This window comes from Balaenoptera borealis (assembly GCF_965194805.1).
Source record: "Balaenoptera borealis genome assembly, chromosome: 4".
NCBI classification, from domain to species: domain Eukaryota; kingdom Metazoa; phylum Chordata; class Mammalia; order Artiodactyla; family Balaenopteridae; genus Balaenoptera; species Balaenoptera borealis.
Window position 1 is genome coordinate 146,906,324 of NC_138861.1, and position 22,294 is coordinate 146,928,617.

The 22,294-nt window shown below is 52.9% G+C and overlaps 1 protein-coding gene and 1 long non-coding RNA gene across 4 annotated transcripts in view; one reads left to right on the plus strand and one right to left on the minus strand.

The window, feature by feature from the left end:
- Positions 1-1,881: 1,881 nt before the first annotated feature.
- Positions 1,882-8,492, plus strand: LOC309628414. The gene is made up of 2 exons (XR_014244511.1): positions 1,882-3,600; positions 3,953-8,492. It is a non-coding gene; the product is annotated as an uncharacterized lncRNA (long non-coding RNA).
- Positions 8,493-10,438: 1,946 nt separating this feature from the next.
- AFAP1 (actin filament associated protein 1) overlaps positions 10,439-22,294 on the minus strand; it is a 149,935-nt gene continuing 138,079 nt past the window's right edge. For all 3 annotated transcript variants that reach the window (XM_082391441.1, XM_082391440.1, XM_082391442.1), the window contains 4 exons: positions 18,974-19,138; positions 16,594-16,784; positions 13,403-13,567; positions 10,439-10,658 (listed from right to left, as the gene is read on the minus strand). In XM_082391441.1, the coding sequence (XP_082247567.1) occupies positions 10,632-10,658; positions 13,403-13,567; positions 16,594-16,784; positions 18,974-19,138 (548 nt within the window). In that variant the 3' untranslated portion in view covers positions 10,439-10,631. The remainder of the gene's footprint in view (positions 10,659-13,402; positions 13,568-16,593; positions 16,785-18,973; positions 19,139-22,294) is intronic.

Here is a 22,294-nt window from a genome sequence, read left to right on the forward strand (position 1 = left end):
AGAACGGATTACGAATCTCTAAAAATAACAAGGGAATGAGAAATAGAGTAAATACAAGCCTTGTAAGAGACAGAGGGAAGGAGGTCTCCGTGAAACACAGGCTTCCTTGGGAATCAGGGCACACAAGCGGAGCTGGAAAAATTCTGAGCCCGCAGATCAAAAGGCTTATGTAGTATTGGGCCAAAGTCCATCCTGTAAGAATTTCAGAATTTGAACCATAAAGATTAAAAAGTCCTAAACAGAATAAACAGAATACTTACCAGGGGGAATGAGTAGGGCTGAGGCTTCTCTACTGTTCCGGAGGCCGGGAGATGTTGGGAGGGTTGTGATGAGTCAGCTCTGCCTGGGTTTTACTCCGTTGTAAAGGAAGTAGGGCACACGTAGATTTGAAGCGTTCAAAAACGTATCATTTGTGCGCCTTCCAAAGGAAAAAAAACCTCAAAGACACCTTTTTATAAACCAAGGGGTGGTTCAAAAGCAAGCACCCCCCTCGTGGGCAATTTAGGAGGCAGAAGGGGACGGCGGTGGCATCAGTACCACGTGACAATATTCATCGTAATAAATGTGCAAACGAAAGAGAGCAAGAAGTTCAAAGGTCCCTGTGCACTTGCCTGAGACCCAAGGTTTGGTGTGAGACTTAGGACAGCTGCAGGGTGAGATGTGGGTGCTTAGATTGGCTCCTGCGCCTTCTGTTTTGGCGTCGTGACAGGAATGGCCCACGAGGTGATGCATTGCTGCCTTTACTTGTTCCACTGTTCCACGTGCCGCACTGTCTGTCACCCACCCAGCATCACTAACATCCCCTTGGAAGGTCTCCTGAGAAGCTGGGACAGAGGTGGCATCTGCCCGACAAGAGGCACATGTGTGGATTTGGACGGACTGGGGTCCCGTTATCACAGGAGTTGGATACAGGTAGATGTACGGGTGGACACGAGATTGGGAACGTTTGCTTTGCTGCCGTAGATTCGGGCAGTTACTGAGAATTTCCAAGAGGTTCCTGAGATTTGCAGCAGCTTCTGGTTCTCGAGAGCTGCCCTCTTTAGCGCCAATGACTTAGGGAATCAAAAGTGATTCCTGACTTGCTTGCCACCAGCCCTTCTCATAGCTGCACAAGCCTCTAGCTCCCTTTCCGAAATCCTCCAGGAGTGCAATGCCCAGAGCCACTGGTCATCTGTGTCCCACGAAGGCTTGGAGAGAACTTGCCGTTTTCTCCTCACCAGACCCAATCAGCGTGATTGGTGCTGCTGAGGTTCTGGAGAAGGAGATGCCAGCCTCCCTGGCCGCTTAGAAAGAGCTGGAGCGTTTGCCTAGACCTGTGAGATGCGCTGATTCCCTCCAGGTGGGAGCAACTTCACCAACAGGCACGGAACAAAAAGGGTCAGCTGCATCCCAGGCACTGGGAGCTGTGCGTATTCCTGTAAAAGGTGCCACATCTGCATCAGCAGCTGCAATGCGCTCACCACCGCCTCTCACACGGAAAATGGACAATTGGATGGGGATGTGGGCGGAGTCACTGCCCTGTGACCTTCAGGTCCCGGATGGCAGGACTGTCTGCAGTTCCTCTAGGGTCGAAAGATTGCTTTGTTCCCTGTTTTAGGAGGAAGAGGACTTTGGGGGGGCTTCCTACCACAGGAACCGACTGTGTCTGGAAACCAAGAGGGGATTCTTCCCATGGCCCAGGCTGTATTCCACCCACACTTTCAGGAACCAGGGGAATCATCACACGAGAACCCCTGTGGCCCAGGCAGGGGCCAAAGCTCCACCAAGAACCCGACCCCCGCAAACTCTGCTCTGGCCGGAGGGCCTCAATGGAACTGGGGATCCCCAGGAACCTGCCTCGGACGAGAGCCAGTGTCCATCACCCCCCCCCAGAGTGTGCGGGCTCTCCCCCAACCCCCAGCGCAGTCTCCCCCAACGTGCGCACCCGTGGGGAGGGTTAGGAGGGGATGCACATTACAGATCCAGTTTGGCATCAGGCTTCAAGGGGATGCAACCTCCCCTGGACTCCCGGGGCTCCAGGTGTGTGACCATCCAGGTCTGGGAGGTGTTAACGGTCCCAGCTGTCGTGGTGACTCAAGTTGGTCTTGAATCACCAGGTCCAGAGTGTGTTGGCAGGTTGCTCTGTAGCGGTCAGGTTGGGAACTTAGTGGGATGTCTGTGGATCCCAATCCTAGGGACACCACGATCAATGAGGTACCCTGACATCACCTGGGCCCTCCTCCTCCAGAATCTTCTTCATCCCACGGAATCCAGGGACCCGAGTTCAGGGGTGAGAGCTCCTACTCTCAGCTCGGATTTGCAAAAACAGCCACCACGGAGCTTTTGAAGAATACCCCCTGTGCCAGGGAACTTCTCCCAGCACTGGTGCAGGAGTGTTCCTGGGACCCGCGAGGTCCCTGATGCAGAGGGGTGGGAATGAGCACAATAACGCCCCGGGGAGACTTCTTCTCCTTGTGTCCCATGGAGGGCTGTCCACGGCTCGAGTCTGTCACCACCGGAAGCCGGGTGTCACTCTTCATGGCTTTTCACAGTTTATAATTGCGTGTTTATTAGCCAGGTCACCTGTGCCAGGTGCGTGTTGATTACCAGCAGCAGTGAGGAACCAGTGCTAACAGTTTTGTTCACAGTTTTCTGTCTCCAGTGCCCCAGGCACAGTAGGTGTTCAATAAGTAGTCCCCGAATGAATAAATGAATGAATGATTAGTTGAAGAAAATGGCAGTATTTATCCTGCTGGAAAGATAACCCACAGAGAAAAGGATTTCAGCTCATTTAGAGTCTTACAGGTGTTGCAGGATATTTCACAGATGGGTCATCTCCCATCACTTGATACGCATGAATCTCAGCCCATGCCCTTTCCACAGGACCAGGGGGTTTTAAACCGTAGGCTTTATTATCCCGCAGCATGGAGGGAGGGCCAACAGATCAGCAGATGACTGCCATTGAACAGGAAAGTTTCTCACACTCCCCATTCCCCATAAGGCCACACCACAACAGGCCACGCCAGGCCACACAGGGCCACATGGGGAAGCACCAGGGCAGGGCAGGAGGCGGAGGGAGGGGGAAAAATGGGAACAAGAGCCTTTATTGTGGTTTTCACAGGAAGGAATAGGTGAGGCAGGGCAAACAGGTTTAGGATGGGCTGGTCTGAATAATTTCAGTAAGCTCTGGGACCAGGGGCTGTCCCAGCTGTCAGGCACCTGGCCCGGGGGTGATTAGGGCAGGGGATAGTGGTGCAGCATGTGTGAACCTCATAAAGGAGTTGGCTGGGGTGTGGGCTCTGCATTGGTTGGTTCACATATGAAAGGCCTGTTTGCAGGCAAGTCCTTGACGTCTCCAGCGACTGGGTGGCCCTGGGAAGGGCTGTCCCTCCGTGGTCAGCAAGGTCCCAGGTGTCAAAGCATCAGAAAAAGAAGAGACACTCAGCACACTCAGCACACGGGCAGACCCCCCCGCCCCCAGCCAGAGGCCAGCCTCCCTGAGGAAGGAAGCGGCTAGCTCTCAGCTCTGCTGCACTGCCCGCCCACCCCTGGGGGTGGTTCCAGGACAGACCAACTTCTCAGTGTCCGGGATCAGCTCAAAGTAGCCCCCCAGGTGGGGAGGTGAGTATACCTGACCCACTTCATCCCTGCTATGTTTCCTGCCCTGTTTTCTGACTAATTGGTCCCTTTGTGTGAAAAGCCAGCCATTTTAAACAGCGTCATAAAATTGATGAAGTTTCCATCATAAAATCTCTGGATCACAGACATCAGCTAATGTTTTCCCTGCTTCCCATTAAAGAGCTGGGCTCCTGACTTATGCCGGCGAGGCTTTGTGTTGCCTGCTCCCAAAATTATAACTTGCGTGATATCCCTGAGTCATCTCCATGCTTTTAAAAAGCAAAACCGAGAGCTCTGGTGTCCTTTTGCTAAGTTTTAAAAGAAATTAAAGAGGCACTTCCTTTTCCTTTGGCAGCCCACCGGGACGTGCCCCATGTTCAAGCCCAAGGAGGAGCATCAATTAAAAACAGGTCTAATGAAGCTCAACCAGGCCCCTCGCTGAGACGAATGACCCGTCATTGGACAGCGAATGCTGGGGCAGAGGACCGCCTTTGAGGACTGCTCGTAGGGCATCGGGTCAAGCTGAGAGCACGCAGACAGTGACTTTCCTGTCATCTAAGGTGGGCTGGAGGACTGACCTCACCTCCGACTCAGGGCGGTTGTTTCACTCTGGCAATGGAAGAGGCCCCTCATTATCTGGGACACGACCAGCCAATGCCCACCCCATCCCCGGGGAGAGGAGAATGGGGGCGAAGGAGGCACCACCCACTCACCTGGTCCTTGACCGCTGAAAGGTGGGTCCAGGTGGGTAATGTGTCACCTTGACATCCCCAAGTCACACACAGACACAGGCCACGCCTCCCGCTATCAGACCTGGCGTCCCGTTTGTTGACATAGGTGTCCTGCAGGACCCAAGATGACACCTTATCCTCGCCGCTCTGGCCAGGCTCTGCTCCCCTGTATCCTACGTCGGGTGACAGATTGGCTGGCGGCAGGGCCAGCTCCTCGGGGCTCCTCCGTCTGTATCTCCATTAGCCCTCGGGTGGGCTGTGCATCTGCGGCGGCCTTTCTGCTCCCGGCCAGCGTGGCCACATATGCCTGCCTGGGTCTCAGTGGGATTCACTCCCGTCCCGCTGGCAGTGGTCTAAAACCAGAAACATGGCCAACCACCACCCCCAAGAGAGGCCTTGCATGCACTCCTGAGTCCCCCACCATCTGCAGACAGGAGGCCTCCAGCTGATCCAGCCCGCTCTTCTAGAGCCGCCTTCCACTGCGGCTAATGTTCTCACCCTCCACCCTGGGCTCCTGCTACGCCTCCCCTGCTTCTCTCCCTGCTGAACTCCTATTTAAACAGCAAGACCCAGCTCAAAAACCCATACCCGCAAACCCCACCGCCAACCGCCTGAAAGGCAGCCGCTCTTTCTCCTGTGGTTCCAGAACTCTCCAGTACCACACTCAGAGTTACCTGTTGACACGTCTGTGTCCCTGGCTGGAGTGAATGTCCTGAGAACAGAGTCACATCCCATCTGGTCCTGTTTTGGGCACCGGGGCATAGAGCTGCACTCAGCAGGAGCACAGACACCCCTTGACCCGGATATTCGGGTCCTTGGACTAAAAGCAACTTTTTAAAAAACACTATGTTTGGGCTTCCCTGGTGGCACAGTGGTTGAGAACCTGCCTGCCAATGCAGGGGACACGGGTTCGAGCCCTGGTCTGGGAGGATCCCACATGCCGCGGAGCAACTAAGCCCGTGTGCCACAACTACTGAGCCTGCGCGTCTGGAGCCTGTGCTCCGCAACGACAGGCCGCGATAGTGAGAGGCCCGCGCACCGCGATGAAGAGTGGCCCCCGCTTGCCGCAACTAGAGAAAGCCCTCGCACAGAAACAAAGACCCAACACAGCCAAAAAATAAATAAATAAATAAAGTGAAATTCTAAAAAAAAAAAAAATAAATAAATAAAATAAAAAATAAAAGAGGAAAACCTCATTGGCTTAGACCCATTAATTAAAAAAAAAAAAAAAAAGACCACCTTTTAAAAAAAAAAAAAAAACACTATGTTTGGGACTTCCCTGGCGGTCCAGTGGTTCAGACTCTGTGCTCCCAATGCAGGGGCACGAACTCGATCCCTGGTCGGGGAACTAAGATCCCACATGCTGCACAGTGCAGCCAAAAATTAAATAAATAAATAAAATAAAAATACACAACGTTTCTTTCATGAAAGAAGATTCTTGCCAAAGAAATAAAACACTTGCCCCACCTTGATCTCTCTTACACCCCTCCCTACTTGGCAAGCAAAATGCCTTGTCAGCAAAATGCCTCCGTTCATCCGAAAGTCCTTCCGTCTGCCCACAAACCTAGTTGGTCAAGACGCAGAGGCCGAGTTGGAACAGCGAGTTTATTAGCAATACACAAATGAGGCACGCCCGAGGGCGCCAGTCTGCGGGCTACACCATGTAAAACTGCAGAAAAATCCATTAGTAAAGCAGAAAATTCAAGTGAGGCTATTACAAAATCCGGGCAAATGGACTGAAAACGAATATTTCCAATGCAAGTTTCTTCTGATAAAATTTTTTACTTTATGAATTAAATACATTGCGAAACACAGTGAAAATATATTTACAGTTATTTAAAATGGACACTGCCAACATATTTAATTAAAAAAATCTTTCCTGTTTCTTGCCTGTTTCTTTCAAAGAGAATTTTAAATATGACTTTAGTTTTTAAAAAATACAATAAGGAAATAATTACATTCTTAATATGAAAACATTTTACAACTTATAGCCATGGTCAATTAACGCTGAATCTCTATAATTTAAAAGTTGATGCTAAAGTTTAAAGTTAATATTTCCTTTCTTGTTAAAAAAATCAAATACAAAGATTATCTTATTAAAAACACCTTTGGTCCCTAAGAGTTATGATCTGATGATCCCATCTCGAAAATTTCTTCCATGGCAACTAATAGAAATACCTGGTAATACTTGTATGCTGTCAAGTTGGGCTTTTCTGGAAGGACATAAGTGAATTATTTCACAAAAGATGAGCAAGAGGGTGCATGTGAGGCCAACAATTCCCTGGGCGTGAAGCTCCCTCATCTTCACGAATGACACGCTATCCCGCTATGGCTTGGGGGTCACCGAGAGGCTTTCTGTGATGCTGCACCATGTGTGGGGGGGGCATGAAAATGTTAGTTTATTTATTTTTAGTTTATTTCACAGTATCAACCCAGCCCATTGTGGGGATAATAAGACAGTAATGACAACAAGAACAATAGAATTATCCTCTTTAAAACTATGCCACAATCTGAAATTATTTAAAGAACTTAATTTAGAAAAAAAAGAGGAAGGCAATAGTTTAACACTGAGGTGTTGCCATGACCTTTATGTGAGCCGTGGTGGAGAGGGGCAGGCCTCCTGCTCCTGGAAAAGGCGTCCGCTGGGCTGTGCAGGGGCCGGGCTGGGATGCAGCTGCCGCAGACGCCTGATTGCTCTGGCGGGAGAGGTCCTGCCCGAGTGCCCACCCCCGTGCCCAGCCTGGGAAGGTTCCTGTCGCAGGACGTGGTGGAATAACCAGAGAACGCTGCCTGGTGAAGTAGGTCCGTAGGCAAAACTTACATTTCCTTCAAAATAGCGTGCTGATAGAGTCACTCTTCTGGAAAGAATAAATGGGACCGCCAACAAAGGAGTTCTGCCCACGGCCATCGGGCCTACCCCAGCTGCAAAGCTGTCCCCTTGGAAACCTGTACACAAATTCCAAACTGTTGTCACGATTAACAGGAAATCTGAAACTCCTCCCTGGGGGCGGTCTTCAGGGCCCAGGACACACGGTTTTTGAGACAGACTTTTCAAAGGTGGCACATTCCAACCTATCAGAATCGTCTCGGGTTTTCAGAAGGAGCCCAAAATGACTCAGGGACCAGCGAGATGAATAAGGCGGATGGTCAAGCTGGACAACGCCAAGGTGCCTGAACCGAGGGGCCACGACCAGCTCTACACATGCGGCCAAGAGAAGAGCCCTGGGCAGACCGCTGTGCGGAGGCCCCGCAGCTGGGAGCCTCCCCAGACCCACCGGGTCCCCGCAGAGGACCGTCCCGGGGCCGGGCGGGAGGGCTGCTGGCTCCCCGGCCCTGGCCGACCGTCTGCAGCCTCTGGGCAGGGGGTGGTCACCTCCACCTGAGCCCACGTCGGGGGTGACACAGCACGCCCTCTCACCATCAATGTATCTCTGTGCAAAAGGTTGGTGAGTGAATGAAAAACATTATAAAAATATAAAAATGGAGAGGACTTTGAAGGTGATGACCCCTTACCAAAGCCGGAAGCAGAAGCCTGAGGTTGATGGTGGCCCCCGTTCTAAGGGAAGGGCCCCGTGGCCCGCAGAGGGTGGCAGCCTCACGCCAGCCCCCGGTCGGGCCACCACGTGTGTCATTTCGGTGAGGATCCTGTTACGGTTTGGCCAGCACTCTGCAACCATGACTGTCTGTCTGAGGAAGGGGGACATTTCTCAAGAATCCACTTCTCCCAGCGGATGGTGACCTGCACCCCGGGCCACCCCCGCAGCCCGGCTCTGTCACCGCTGTCTCCCAGCTGCCCTGAGATAAGGGGGGCAGGTCCCTGGGGCACATCTAGGGGGGTAATGAGACCACTGTCTGGATGCTGGCAGGATGTCCACGGTGTGTCTAATATGTACAGATATAAATTAAAAACTATATTTATTGAACATATACAAATAAATAACTTATTTTGAAGCAAATGCTTTAAACTAACTTTCTGATCAAATCTAAAGACATCGAGGGGAACACCTCGAGGGCATCAAAGGAGCCCGACGCTGGCGGCCTTGGCTTCCGCGGGGCCGTTTTAAATGGCTCCAGGGGACGTAACAGGATTGAATCCACCATCCTCTTTAAAAGGCTTATGGCTGTGAAAGTGAATTTAAAAACCCGGTGTTTTTAAGCACAAAATATGTACACCAGGAGTCTTAAGGCCAGGGTCCAAATCCTGGCTCTGGCACCAGTTGGCTGTGTCCTTGGGCGTGACCCACAGCGATGGTCGAGGTGACATTTGCAGTGACCTCTGCTAACGGCCCACCCACCTGTGCCCACCTGCTCCCGGGCTAAGGTCATGTCTTCCCTTCTGAGCAACAATCCAAATCTGGCTGCTGTCGTGGGCCAAGTTGGCTGCCAACCAGAATAGCCTGAGAGCCTTATTTGGAGAACATTCATTTGACCGGAAGGCAGCGAAGATCACACTTTTCCCCTTTACAGAAAATTAGCTTCCTATGATGCCAGCTTCCTACGCTGATGGAAGAACATGGGGAGGGGGGCTCCTCCTCCCCAGCAGGGCCGGGAAGATGGGCCTGAGGCTTGGGGAGGCCCCTGGCTCCCCGCTTCCTACTTGGATTTCCCGGGGTCAGGGTTGGGGGGCCCAACGTGCTACGTGCAGGTAAGACACGACCCCTTCGTCCTGTAAACAGCGGAGAAGGAGCTTGCGCGTGAGGCCGCCAGCAGGCAGCCCACGGACCTGGCAGATGGCTTCGCAACAAATCCAGGTTTCAGGTGGACCCCAGCTAAACAGCCTGCAGGTCCTGTGGCAGAACTTTCTTAGCCGCCGAGATCGCACTCCGGCTCTGGTCAGTGAAACCAAACGGGGCCCGTGCTGGCGTCGAGGGCCACTCCAACCCTGACTGGCAAGGCCTGCGGAAGCCGTGGCCGCCCCGGGATGTGCTCGCAGGCGCCCTGCTTTCTTGCTTCCTGCTCCCGTATCTGATGAGAAGCAGAGGACGGCAGGCCTGCACCAGCTGCAGGCAGAAAGAGCCCATCCCCACGTGTGATGTGGTCCCACCGGTCAGTCTGCAGAGGGCTCCGGGGTGACAGATATATTTTCTGGGCAGTGGCTGCACAAGGAGAATTCCTGAGAGGTCCCTCTGCAGACAGAGGAGAGCCGGCCTGGTTCTTGGACCCACATTACCTCTACCTGTGAACTGGCCTGTCCCCTTCACGCCTTAGTGTCTGAAGGCTTTGAGAAACATCCCTCTGGAGGCAAACAGGGAAACTCAGAGAGGCCCTGGCTGGCGGCCGCGCCCGAGGGAAACAGTAAACCAAGTCCCCTGGCGGGTCACAGGGGTGGGGCTGGGAGAGAAGCTCTCAGGGGTCCTTCTTTTGCCCTAAAGCTGCACAGTTCCCAGAACCTGCTGCCTTTCAAAGGGCATACACGCCGCTCGGGAATGAGTGTGACCATCACCCCGAGGCCGACCAGGTCTCTGAGGACCACCCGCCGGCTCTGAAGGGGTAGAAGGGGTTTGGATGCTGGCAAAAGGCGGAAAGGACACATATGCGTGAAATATCAAAAACACTCTGCTGCCTTTCAAAAGCAGTACAAGTAACACAATACGATACAGAATCTCTGAAAAACCCTTGGAGCTAAGCGTGACACAGGAGAAAAAGAGAAAATTTTTTAAAGTTTAAAGAAGAGTGGCAGCTTTTCATGTCCTGGTGACAGAAGCATCTGTCCAGAAAATTTTTTTGAAAAAGGTAAAAAATGCTTCACAGCACAATTCTGTCGCGCCATTACCCCTAGTGATGAGGGGGCCGGGCATGTGGGGAGAGGGACGCGGAGACTCGGGGTGCGACTTCCTGCTGTTGGCGCTGCAGCGACATCCCCGGATCCTCCTGGCCGAGGGGCGGGCAGCCCAATGCCCACGCCTCACGCTCACACCCCCGCCGGGGGCGCGGAGCATGTCCAGGGCCCGTTGGCCGTTCATCTTCAGTCTGGGGTGGGAGTGCCGAGACTGGTGAAAACAATCATTTACCTGGGTGGGAAGATGCAGCTTCTCCATCCGCCAGGGGAGGCTCTCACAATACCTTCCGTCCCTTTTCTGACTTTAAACAAATGAAGTTGGAAGCCAAAGTGTTACAAGTAAATCTCTTTAAAGGGGACCATTATACAGTAGAGAGGATACAGCGGGCAGGTCTGGGTCCTGGCACCCAGGTCCTGGGTCCTGGTCCGGCCGCAAACCCCGAGTCCTGCTGCTGGAGCCCCCGGGCCAGCTCCCTGCGGTCACGCGATGGGACGACGCTGTGTGAGCTGGGCGTCCGCGAGCTCTATGTCCCGTTCTTCAGCTCCCACTCCTGCCAAGCGAGGCAAGAGGAAGCATGTACAGATCAAAAGGGCACAGGCGGGGCCGAGACACGTCAGGCTGCATCCCATCCACACCTGTGCCCCAGAGGGTGAGGGCGCAGCTGCCGTGGAAACAGCGCCGAGGCCCCCCGGCAACAGGCCGAGAATCAGCGCACGGCCCAAACCGAGATCGGCCCGCGTCCCACTAAGGACTCTGGGCAAATCTAGAGAACGTGTGCGCGGCGTGGCGGCCCCCACACGGGGCCTGGCGCCAAGCGGCGCTCTCCCGCCTGCCCTGGGGGCACCGAGCGCGGCAGTGCTGGTCTGATGCAAGTGCCTGACTCCTACTGTATCCCCAGGGGGTCATTAACTGGGCCGTGAGGACACTGCACACCTTCTCATATTGTATCAAATTAGGAATTTCTCACCTGTTTTCTAGCGTCGAACGTACAAGCTTCATTAATGGTTAAAAGCGTGGCGTTAGCCAACGTGGCAGAAACAAAACCAAAACTGAGCCGCCTGCACCTCGTGAGCACGTGCAGGCGCCGGTCCTACAGAGGCGCGGACGACCTCGCGGCCTCTCCCACAGCCCCACCCCCAATCCCGGGCTCCCCAGAGAGGACGCCCGGCGGCTCCACGCAAAGGCGATGTTCCGGGCGGCAGGGGACCCAGCGCCCCGGCAAGCCTCCCTCCTCAGCCGCCAGCCTCCGGGGCGGCGCCGGCTTGGACAGGAGTCGTGTGTATGTGCCCGCACACGCTGCCAAAGCCTCACGCGCACGATTACGCGTGTAATCGTGTGACCAAGCACAGGTCACGCTGGCCACCAAGCAGGGCGCTCCACGGACACGCCCAGCCAGGGGGACGTGGGGAGGACCCAAGGCCGCCGTGTGTGTCACTGAAAAGGCTGCACGCAGGCGGGCGGCCCGCGCTCGGGGTGGCCCAGTCCTGGTACGCTGGGACCTGGGGCACGTGTGTCAGCTCTGAAAGCGCTGCAGCCAACATGCCCCGGCTCCCGGGACGTCCCTCGGCACCCGGAGTTCCCAGGCTGCGGGGAGAACGCTGGGCCTGGAGCTGGACGTCGGGGCCCTTCAGCCCCCTTCTCGGCCGGGAAACCCCATGACAGGTGACTTGAAACCCTCTGACTTTCAGGAGCGCGCTCTCTCACGCTCAGAGCACCCCTCATCGGGAACTGGAAATTATTCTAGGAAGACAGCCTGGGATAACGGTTCCCGAGTCAGACTCAGAAAGGTCCTCAGAAAAAGGCCAGGGTGCGAGAGGAGGTCACGTGTGTGATGCACCTACAGGCGGACGGACGCTCCCAGAGGCAAGAGGCCAGGCCACCGCCCCGCCCTCCAGCCGTGGGTCCCCTGCCACTATTCTCAGGAATCCTGGGAAACCCCTGCTTGATCCCATTCCTTCAGGAAGGATGTGGGCCGGTCTGAACGGCCAGCTGTGCATCTGAACAGGCCAAAACCACACGTGTTACATTTATCGTGAAAAGGGGGCAGGAAGTGCAAAGTACTGAGCCTCGGGACGGTGAGAGCAGGCATGGAAAATGCAGCCCTTTCAGAGGCTGGACTTACAGAACTGGAAACTGATTTCTTTGACAGTAAAGAAATAAATGAAATATTTTTACTGCATTTCCCTTCTGCAAATAATTAGGGGGACTTTACGGGACAGCTCTATTCTAAACATCTTTCAGGCAAGATGTACTCCTCTGCAAACGAAGAACACTTGACGCATGCCAAGGAAAGTAAAAATGATGCACAGCAATTCTTCTTTTCCCCGAATTTACCAACACACAGGCTCAGTCAAACGCACGTGATACGAAGACAGATATTCCAGGATGCTGTTTATAACCACCGTCGGCAGGGACCCTCCGTGAACACGGCAGCCAGAGGTTAACTCTCACATTCTTATCTGACACCACATCCGCTTTTCAGAAAACAACAGATTGCTAGCCAATTTGGAATGGGTTCCAAAGCTGCCAAAGAACAAAGGTAACGACGGCAAGAGAGGGTCCCAGAGACAGTGCAGGGAAGATGTCTGGCCTCCACATTCGTCACAACAAATTAAACTCATCTGGATGCGTTAGCCTGACTACCAAGTGGGATTTTTTCATACCAGACGCTTTCAGTTCAGCCGTCAGGAACTGTTTGCTTTGATAAACTATAGTTTTTTTTAATTTTCTGAGATTTTTTAAGCTTAGCATCAAAAATCGCTAGTGGCCAATCCCATCAGAAGACTGGAAGGTAGGACAGAATGGCCCCTCGGGTACAGGATCACAGGCTGTGGCGGGGCTGGGGAGAAGAGGGTATGGAGAAGAGTCTATGCCTCGACTTTTGATTTTTTAACGGATCCCAGCGGTCACTGGCCAATCTCTACTTCACCAGTGAAAGAACAGGTCAGGAGAAGCCAGGACATAGAACCAGAACTGCTGGTTTTCCTGAAAATCGATGGTCCAGGCCTAGAGACAAGTTCTGGTCTTTTTTGCCTTTGAAAAGGAAGATTCCTATAGGAGGGTCTGACTTTAGAAAAAACTGGGTAGATACTCGTGAAATGGCATCTAATACAGAAGCTGCAGAACTGGAACAGGAGGCCACACTGAGCTCCTGCACCCCACCCACCAACTCTGAGGCTGAAGTGCCTCACCACACCTTGCCTGTGCCAGTGCTGGCGTGCCCCACCTGCCCTGGGATGCCTGCTCCCCATCGGTGCTGGCGTTCCCCCGCAAGCAGGAGGGGCGGGAGCTCACCTTGGCCTTCCGAAGCACGTGTCCCCGGCAGGGGGAGCTGGCGGGGGCCGGCTGGCTCTTCTTCAGGACGGCCGCACTGTTCACGGGCACTGGGCCCTCTGCATCACTGGTCTCACAGCTGGACATGGGCGAGTTCTCCAGAGTCCGGTGCCTAAAAACTGGAGACTGTTCATGGAAAGAGAAGACGTTGGGTGAGGTATGGTTTCCACGTCATCAGTATTTTCCCCTAGGAAAATGGCTTATTTTAAAGAATAAAACAAGTTCTGGAAATGGGCAAAAACGGTAACAACAGTAATAAGCAGCACCTCACAGAGCCCCACTCTAAAAGCACCTTTAAAACATGCATTTTACAGATGGAAAGACTGAGGCTCTGAAGGACGCTTTGCCCCGCACTCAGCGCGGGCTCTCCCAACCCTGCGGGGCAGCCTCGTGAACGCCTGTAAAGACCTTTCCGATTTCAAGGAGCTCCTAGGCTACAGCACCGGGAGCAGAAACCACCGGTGACCAGGATGGGGGGGGCACAAGCTCACGGGATCCAGTTCCCCAGGGTGGGGCTCCCCGCAGCGACCAAATGCATCAATACCGAGGATTCCCCCGACTGTTTACAGCACGGTCTCCGCAGGTCAGAGCAAGACTTAAGATGGAACAAAGTGAATCTGCAGTCGCCAAGTCTCCACGTGAGATTACAAGCTGCTCTTTGGGGAGAAAGTCGACAATTTGCTGTACTTCCCCCACAAAGGAGGTCTCCGCAGACTGACCTCTCCCTGCTCTGGCTGTGTTAACATGTGACTTAAAATACCGGTTAGATGACACAGAACGTCGTTTGAGGAGAACGGTGTTTTAATGATCATGCAAATGGGCTGCTTAGAACCCCTCTCGGGGCGACTAACCGCGAGTCCCCAGCGGCCAGCTTTCCCCACGTGCTCGCTCACTTGGAAATGCCTGCAAACGCCACGCTGGCTGAGGGGTGTGGGTGTCGTGGCCGGTGGGAAGGAGAGGACCACGCCGCCCATCCCCGGGAGGCTAAGCTGGGCTCCGAGGAGGGCGGCCCATGGCGCTCCCCTAGGACGGCTAATGAGCTGCTGGCCCAAGGACGTGGTCAGGGTGGGGAGAAGGCAGAGAGCCGCTCGCCAGCCAGAGAGTGGCACGAGGTCCGAGGAGGAGCCCTCCGAAGGGAGTAGCAGCCCCGTGGCCTGAGAGCAGGAGCTTTATCAAGCCGGGGCTGCACCCTCAAGCGGACAGGGCAAAAGGAAGGAGAGCTGACCAGAGGGGGCCGAGGGGGAGACCCTCAAGAGGGAGGGAGAGCCCCGGAGAATGCGCGGTCACCCCAGACACAGAGAGCGGTGAGCGGTGCCCGGGGACGCCCAGACCTGGGGAGGTGAGGGCGGGGGTCACGTCAGGGAAGGCAGCTCCAGGGCAGCCAAACCGCCGCAGGTGGGTGAGTGGGCACCTGGGCACACAGGACAGTGTCTGCAGGGGACGTGGGGCTGGGGCGGTATCTGTTATGTAAGATGGGACACACTACAGACTCTGTGGATGCTTTGAAGGAAGCGAGGAGGGACGAGAGGTGACGAGCCAGCAGAGAGGGCGTGGCAGGTGCCTGCGGGGTCAGCAGGGGGTGGGTCTGGAGCCACGTCTCCATCCAATGGGACTACGGACGGCGACGCCAGCGAATCCTCAGGCCCCTCCTGGGAGGTCAAGAGGCTTTCCTGCCTCCAGTCTGCCTCCGACACAGGTCCCCGGGGGCCCCTGGGACAGACCCCTGCCCCGCATGGGCCAGCAGCACTCACAGCCCCGCCACCACTCTTCGGGTAGAACCGGCCACCTTATTACACCCTCGGTCCCCGGTTCGGCCGGACGCTGAAAAGCCCCCTCCCCTGCTGGACTGCTCCCCCCGGCACCTTTCAGTGCCTGATGTGAGCGCGTTTCCCTGGTCTAGCGGTCCTCCCTTGCTACAATACGAGCTCCACGGAAAGAGAGATTCTCATCTACGAGGTCCACTGCTGGCGCCTGGAACCGTTTCCGGCACGCAGATGGGGCACAGCACACTGTATCTAATTTGTTGAAGGAGTGAATACATATCTACGAGCTGGTGAACACACAAGTAGATGGATACTTTCGTAGGCCAGGCACCACGCCCAGAGCTTTCGCACACACGAGCCCACGCAGGAGGCGACAGCACCATCTCCATTTCACAGATGGAAAATCGAGGCCTACAGAAGGGAAGTCATCTCGAGCCCTGGCCTCTTTGCTCACAGAGCCTGCTTTCCTAAACTCCCTGCCATGCTGTGCCCCAAAGGACGGGCGGCTGGTTGATGTCATGGTTTTGGTGGTGGAAGCCCGCACTTTGCTGCTGGAATTTGCTCTGCCAAGCGGTCTGGGGGTAGAGGGGGAATCCTCTGAAAGTGAGGGACGGTCGCTGGAGAGGGACCGGCGACTGGAGTTTTGAGATGGTCTCTGCAGACAGTGGGAGAATGAGGTGACCACTGCCTGGGGGGGCGGTGAGGGTGGGTGACAGGACCTCAGGGGTGCCACACACCCGTAACCCAGAAACCTTGCCTGTGGGTCCCCCCCAGCCCCAGTACGCTGGAGGAGCTGGCCCAGGGCTGTGCTCTTAGGCAAGCTCTCTGGGCCTCCAGCTCCTCATCTGGAAAACAGAAGCCATCACGTCTGACTCGACGGAACAGCTTGTGGAAAAGAGCAAGTTCTCCAATGACAGTGAGCAGCAAATCACTCGAGGTGCTAATTCGCGTCTAATTTGTTCGTTCTGCTAGATTCCGAGGTTACAGATGGTTTCGCTCACTTCCATGTCCCCAGCACCTGGCATCATTCTCAGGACACACATGCTAGACATGTTATAAAAATCTGCCACACTGAACAAAGGTTTCTATCTAATGAACTGGCATCCAATGAGGACATGGCTCAGAAGAGATAAAAAGAACTGCACCCATTATACTCAGATTTTGCACAAGGGGGGAAAGAAAATAGACTCAGTGTTTCCACCGCCTTTGAAAAAGTTCAGTGAAAGACATAAGAAAATTCCACATCCATGAACTTAGACCACAGCCAAGAAGAGTGTTTGAAATGGACACGGGAGCCGCGTCTTTGCGGTGCTGATGCTGAGGACGACGGAGGAGAGGCGACCTGAGAAAGCGACCCCCGGCCCTCTCCCGGGGAGCGGCAGGTGTTACCTGCGGGCTCGACGTCCCCGACCGGGGCTCGATGGCCAGCCCCAGGGTGATCCCGCCGGCCAGGGCTTTCCTGAGGCTCTCCTTGACCTCGGTCAGCTCCAGCTCCAGGTTGACGCGCTCCGTCTCCTTCAGTTTGCACTCCTCCTCCAGCTTCTTCAGCTTCTCCTCCAGGATCACCTGCGTCTTCCTGCCTGAAATCCCGGAGAAATGCTATTGCTCCAGCCGAAGGCAGAGATTTCCAGGTAACAGAGGACGGACACTCGGTGCCCCTGAAAGGAGCTCAGCACAATCTGGGGGTTGCGCTCCCCTGCCGAGGGTCCTTCCCACAAAACTCAAATCCAGCCCTTCCTGAAAGGAGCAGGGTCCCTTCCTAACTGCTCTCTTTTGCCGCAGCTGGAAGAATACGGACCAGGAAGCACGGGACCCTGATTCTCACAAATGCCAGGAGTTTGGGGTCTGGGCCCCAATACACTCATTTTATTTTTTTAATTTTTTTTTAACATCTTTATTGGAGTATTATTGCTTTACAATGGTGTGTTAGTCTCTGCTTTATAACAAAGTGAATCAGCTATACGTATACATATATCCCCGTATCTCCTCCCTCTTGCGTCTCCCTCCCACCCTCCCTATCCCACCCCTCTAGGTGGTCACAAGCACCGACTGATCTCCCTGTGCTATGCGGCTGCTTCCCACTAGCTATCTGTTTTACATTTGGTAGTGTACATATGTCCCTGTCACTCTTTCACTTCGTCCCAGCTTACCCTTCCCCCTCCCCGTGTCCTCAAGTCCATCCTCTACGTCTGCATCTTTATCCCCGTCTTGCCCCTAGGTTCTTCAGAACCATTTTATTTTAGATTCCATATATATGTGTTAGCATACGGTATTTGTTTTTCTCTTTCTGACTTACTTCACTCTGTATGGCAGTCTCCAGGTCTATCCACCTCACTACAAATAACTCAATTTCATTTCTTTTTTATGGCTGAGTAATATTCCATCGTATATATGAATACACTCATTTTAAAATGAGGAACTTGGACCAGGTGGTTTCCAAAGGCGCCACTGACTTGAAAAGTCCGAATATGTTTCTCTACTCTGAGTCATCTCACTTGCCCCTATGGTCAGAATACGGTAGAGCTTGCAGCTCCATAGCACATAGCACATTCGCTTTATTCATCTTATTCGAAATGTGTTACAGTGGCACAGGAAGGCAGGCAATTTGCCCTCCGGACAGATAAGGAAAGTGATCCCGAGGGTTAACCGACTTGTGAGCATGGCCCTGGCCGACCGCCTGGTAGCACGTGACAATCTCTTTTTCAAGGCCCAAAGCTGGTCTCATCTTTCTGCATCTTCACTGTCCTACGAACTGGAAACAACAGTGGGGAGAAATTCTACTCCTGTCCTGCTGACCTGGAGGCTCCCGTCCAGTTCTCTGACAGAGCCCCTGATCCCCCGGGGGGCCCTCATGGGAGATGCCACCTCCTGCCCCTCCTACGGGCTGTCTCGAACCGGCTCAGCCCACACCCAGCTTCCCGTTCTTTAAACTCTGAAAGCACTTTCTTTCTTAAAAACCATATAGGCACCAAGTCAGGAAAGGCTGGACCTGACGACTAACTGCTGTATACACGCCAACTCCTCCGGCATAGAAGCTGCTGGAAAGCAGGTTCTTCCTCTCGGGATCATCCTGGTCTCTACATTCCTCCTTGTCACCCCCCGAGGCCAAAAACTGAAATCTAGAGGGTCGGCCTTGCCCCAGGATCAGACTCAGTCTTGAGCTGAGGAGACATACATTTCAGCAGCCCCAGCGCCGGAACCAGGAACCACACGCCCAGCTCTTGCCAACGAGGACAGACGGGCTGATCCAGAGACACAGCTGTGGTCCTCACCCGCGTCTCCCTCTTCTTTCCTCCCTGGGGTTGTTCCCACTCCCCTGGTCCCTTCCACGAATCCATCGCGGTCTGGCCCTCCCCAGTCCCTCCTCAGGGAACGGAGGGCTCCTTCTACCCACGCAAAGAGCTCTCAGCTGGGCTTCTGAGTATCACCCGTCCTCATGGCTGAGACACCACCCCTCACACACAGTGACCATAACTCCTGAGCCCGGAGGCTTGCGCTCCCCACGACCTCTGCCGGCAGCCCCCAAGGCTGGGACAGCTCCCCGGCACCTACCCGACCTCAGCCAGCGAGCTGAGGTCCAGGCCCGGCCTGGCCCATTATTCCACACTGTGGCCCCGCCCTGGGCTTAGCACCCAGGCTTCCGAACTGCAAGAAGCACGGCGTGGGATGACACGGCCTTACTAAGAGGAGAGCCCCGCGAGGCGCAGACCCCGAGGGCGGAAGAGGAGATGCCTAGACCCCGGCGCCGGCAGAAGCAGGCCGCTCGTACCCGTGTTGACTTCGATGGCGGCCCTCAGGCCCTTCCTCTCCTTCCGCAGCTGGGCCAACCTCTCCCGCAGGCCTTCCCGCCTCTTCAGCAGCTCCTCCTCTTTGGCCTGCAGTCGCTTGGCATCTGCTTCCACCCGGTTCTTGCCGTATTTGTACTGGTCAGCATCTTGAAAAAAAAAAAAAGCATCAACAGGAAATTAGGTTTAACCAAGTAGCTGATAGGGTAATTCATAAAGCCCGTTTAATCAGCCTACTCAGTGAAATAAACTCAAAGCTAGTCATTTTGCTGATTCAACAAGAAAGACAACAGGACAGGTTTGAACCAAACAGAAAAGTGACCAGTTCAGATTATCCAATATTCTTTGAAACAAATTTTTAAAAGGAAAACAGAATGTTAGGAAATTCCTTTAACGCCTCCCTTTGAGGCATGCAACATATAATCTTCAGCAAGGTCGAGAGTGAACAAAACACTCTGTAATCTGAATAGAGGGGGTCTCCTGACATCAGAAATAATCTCTCGATGTGTGTAGTTCTCTGTATTTTTCAAAACACTTCCATTACACTGTCACGTCTGATCCTTACGACCGTGCTGTCCAACTCTTTTGCTGACCTGATGGCGCTATCCCCACCTCCAGTGGGGTGGGTACCTGGCGTGGATGGAGCACACGATAAATATCCGCTGAGTGAGTGACTGAGCCAATTAGAAAATGAAGGGGCACCCAGGGCAGTGTCTGGAGCCCGACCGCCTAGGTGGGAATCCCAGCTTGCCACCTGAGCTGTGTGACCTTCAACAAGGCACTTCATCTCTCCGTGTCTCAGTTTCCTCATCTGTGCAATGGGGGTAATAAGAGCAGGTATTTCACAGGGTTGTTATGAGGATTAAAGTAATACTTATACAGAACTCTGAATGGGCACTATGTAAATGCTCATTAAATAAAGTCAGTGGATAAATGAATGAAGAGGAAACCAGCCTTAAGGAAAATTTAGAGATTTGGCCAACATCACACTGCTAGTTAATAGTGTGTTAAAATCCTGACCCAACGCCCTTGTCCTCGAATTATTCTGGCCTTTCAATAGTAATAAGGGTTCACAATTCTGCAGCTTCTCTGGTCTCCCAATGACTCCTGACAGCTAACGGCTCAAACCTGATGACGACCCAAGGCCACCTGCACCTCCTGTACCTGTGAGCTCACATGCCATGATATACCCTGCTGGTTTATCTGCATGTCTGACTCCCTTATTAGACTAGAAACAACTTCTGGGGAGAAGCCATGGAGGGCGGTGTAATGGTTAATAATAAAGGCAGCTGACCAGGGAAGAGACCATGACTGTGGACAAGCAATTAATGCCCCGAAGGCTCAGCTTCACCCTCTATAAAGCAGAAGTGCTAAGGCCTAACTTGTGGGGTTAAAAAAAAAAATTCGATACATGTACTAAAACCCACCTAACAGAATCATGTGATGCCTGGGCCGTGGCGGACACTCCCTGGCGGCTCTCATCCCTGTCAGTGATAACGGAGCCCCCGGAACCCCGTCCACTCTGCCAGACAATGGTGAGCCATTGCTAACGATTTCTAGCGCCCGTCCTAAACACCGAATTCACCGATTCTTACACGGCAAGTCATCGTGAATGCATGAAAACTGCATTTATGAAGGCAGGTACAAAGTCATCACTCCCCGCTCCATCTTCCCCTCTCTAAAAACCAACCAACCCCACACACAGAATGATATTAAAAGGATCGCAGCATGAGGATGACCAAATCAACAACTTGCAACAAAAGCACTGCTCTCAGTGGCTTGGGTAACCACAGGTTCTATAAACAGAGCACAGTCCAAACTCTGTCCACTCATTTCTGATCTAGGATGTTTCCCCGACAAACCTGTATGCAATCCCTTACCACCTTCCACATCATTTGCTCCCCATGCAATAAACCCCATCCAGGCTATAATGCAACTGCCTGAATTCAGCAAAAAACACGGAGCACAATTATTTTTCCCTTTTTTCGTCATTGGATGTCACCAAAGTTAATAAAAATTCCCTACAGAAGCCCTCATAAAATAAAGGAATGCATCATCTAAGAAATAAAATAAGCACAGGTGCTGAGAGAGAGAGGGATGTTATGCAGACAGAGATTTCCTGCGGTTCAGGTCTCACATAACAAAGCTTTTCAGACACGTTACTCCCTCCCCCCACCTGCCCCTCCCCAAGTGGACAACACTCAAATTTTAAGTGAATATAAATACACCCAACTGCATGAGGGAAATAAGATTTGCCAGAAAAATAAGGTGAAAAAAGAAGCACAGTAAACGAATGATGAGGAGGAGGTTTTGGCCCAAACGGCTGCTTGAATGTGTGTCCGAGGAGAAGGGAAGCGCAGGTGAGCTGATGTCAAGAAAGCAAGACCAAAAGACAACCCTCAGAATGGGAGAAAATATTTGCAAATGAAGCAACTGACAAAGAACTAATCTCCAAAATTTACAAGCAGCCCATGCAGCTCAATATCAAAAAAACAAACAACCCAATCCAAAAATGGGCAGAAGACCTAAATAGACATTTCTCCAAAGAAGATATACAGATTGCCAACAAACACATGAAAGAATGCTCAACATCATTAATCATTAGAGAAATGCAAATCAAAACTACAATGAGATATCACCTCACACCAGTCAGAATGGCCATCATCAAAAAATCTACAAACAATAAATGCTGGAGAGGGTGTGGAGAAAAGGGAACTCTCTTGCACTGTTGGTGGGAATGGAAATTGATACAGCCACTATGGAGAACAGTATGGAGGTTCTTTAAAAAACTAAAAATAGAACTACCATACGACCCAGCAATCCCACTACTGGGCATATACCCTGAGAAAACCATAATTCAAAAAGAGTCATGTACCAAACTGTTCATTGCAGCTCTATTTACAATAGCCAGGACATGGAAGCAACCTAAGTGTCCATCAACAGATGAATGGATAAAGAAGATGTGGCACATATATACAATGGAATATTACTCAGCCATAAAAAGAAATGAAATTGAGTTATTTGTAGTGAGGTGGATGGACCTAGAGTCTGTCATACAGAGTGAAGTAAGTCAGAAAGAGAAAAACAAATACCGTATGCTAACACATATATATGGAATCTAAGGAAAAAAAAAAAAAGGTCATGAAGAACTTAGGGGCAAGACGGGAATAAAGACACAGACCTACTAGAGAATGGACTTGAGGATAAGGCGAGGGGGAAGGGTAAGCTGTGACAAAGTGAGAGAGTGGCATGGACATATATACACTACCAAATGTAAAACAGATAGCTAGTGGGAAGCAGCCGCA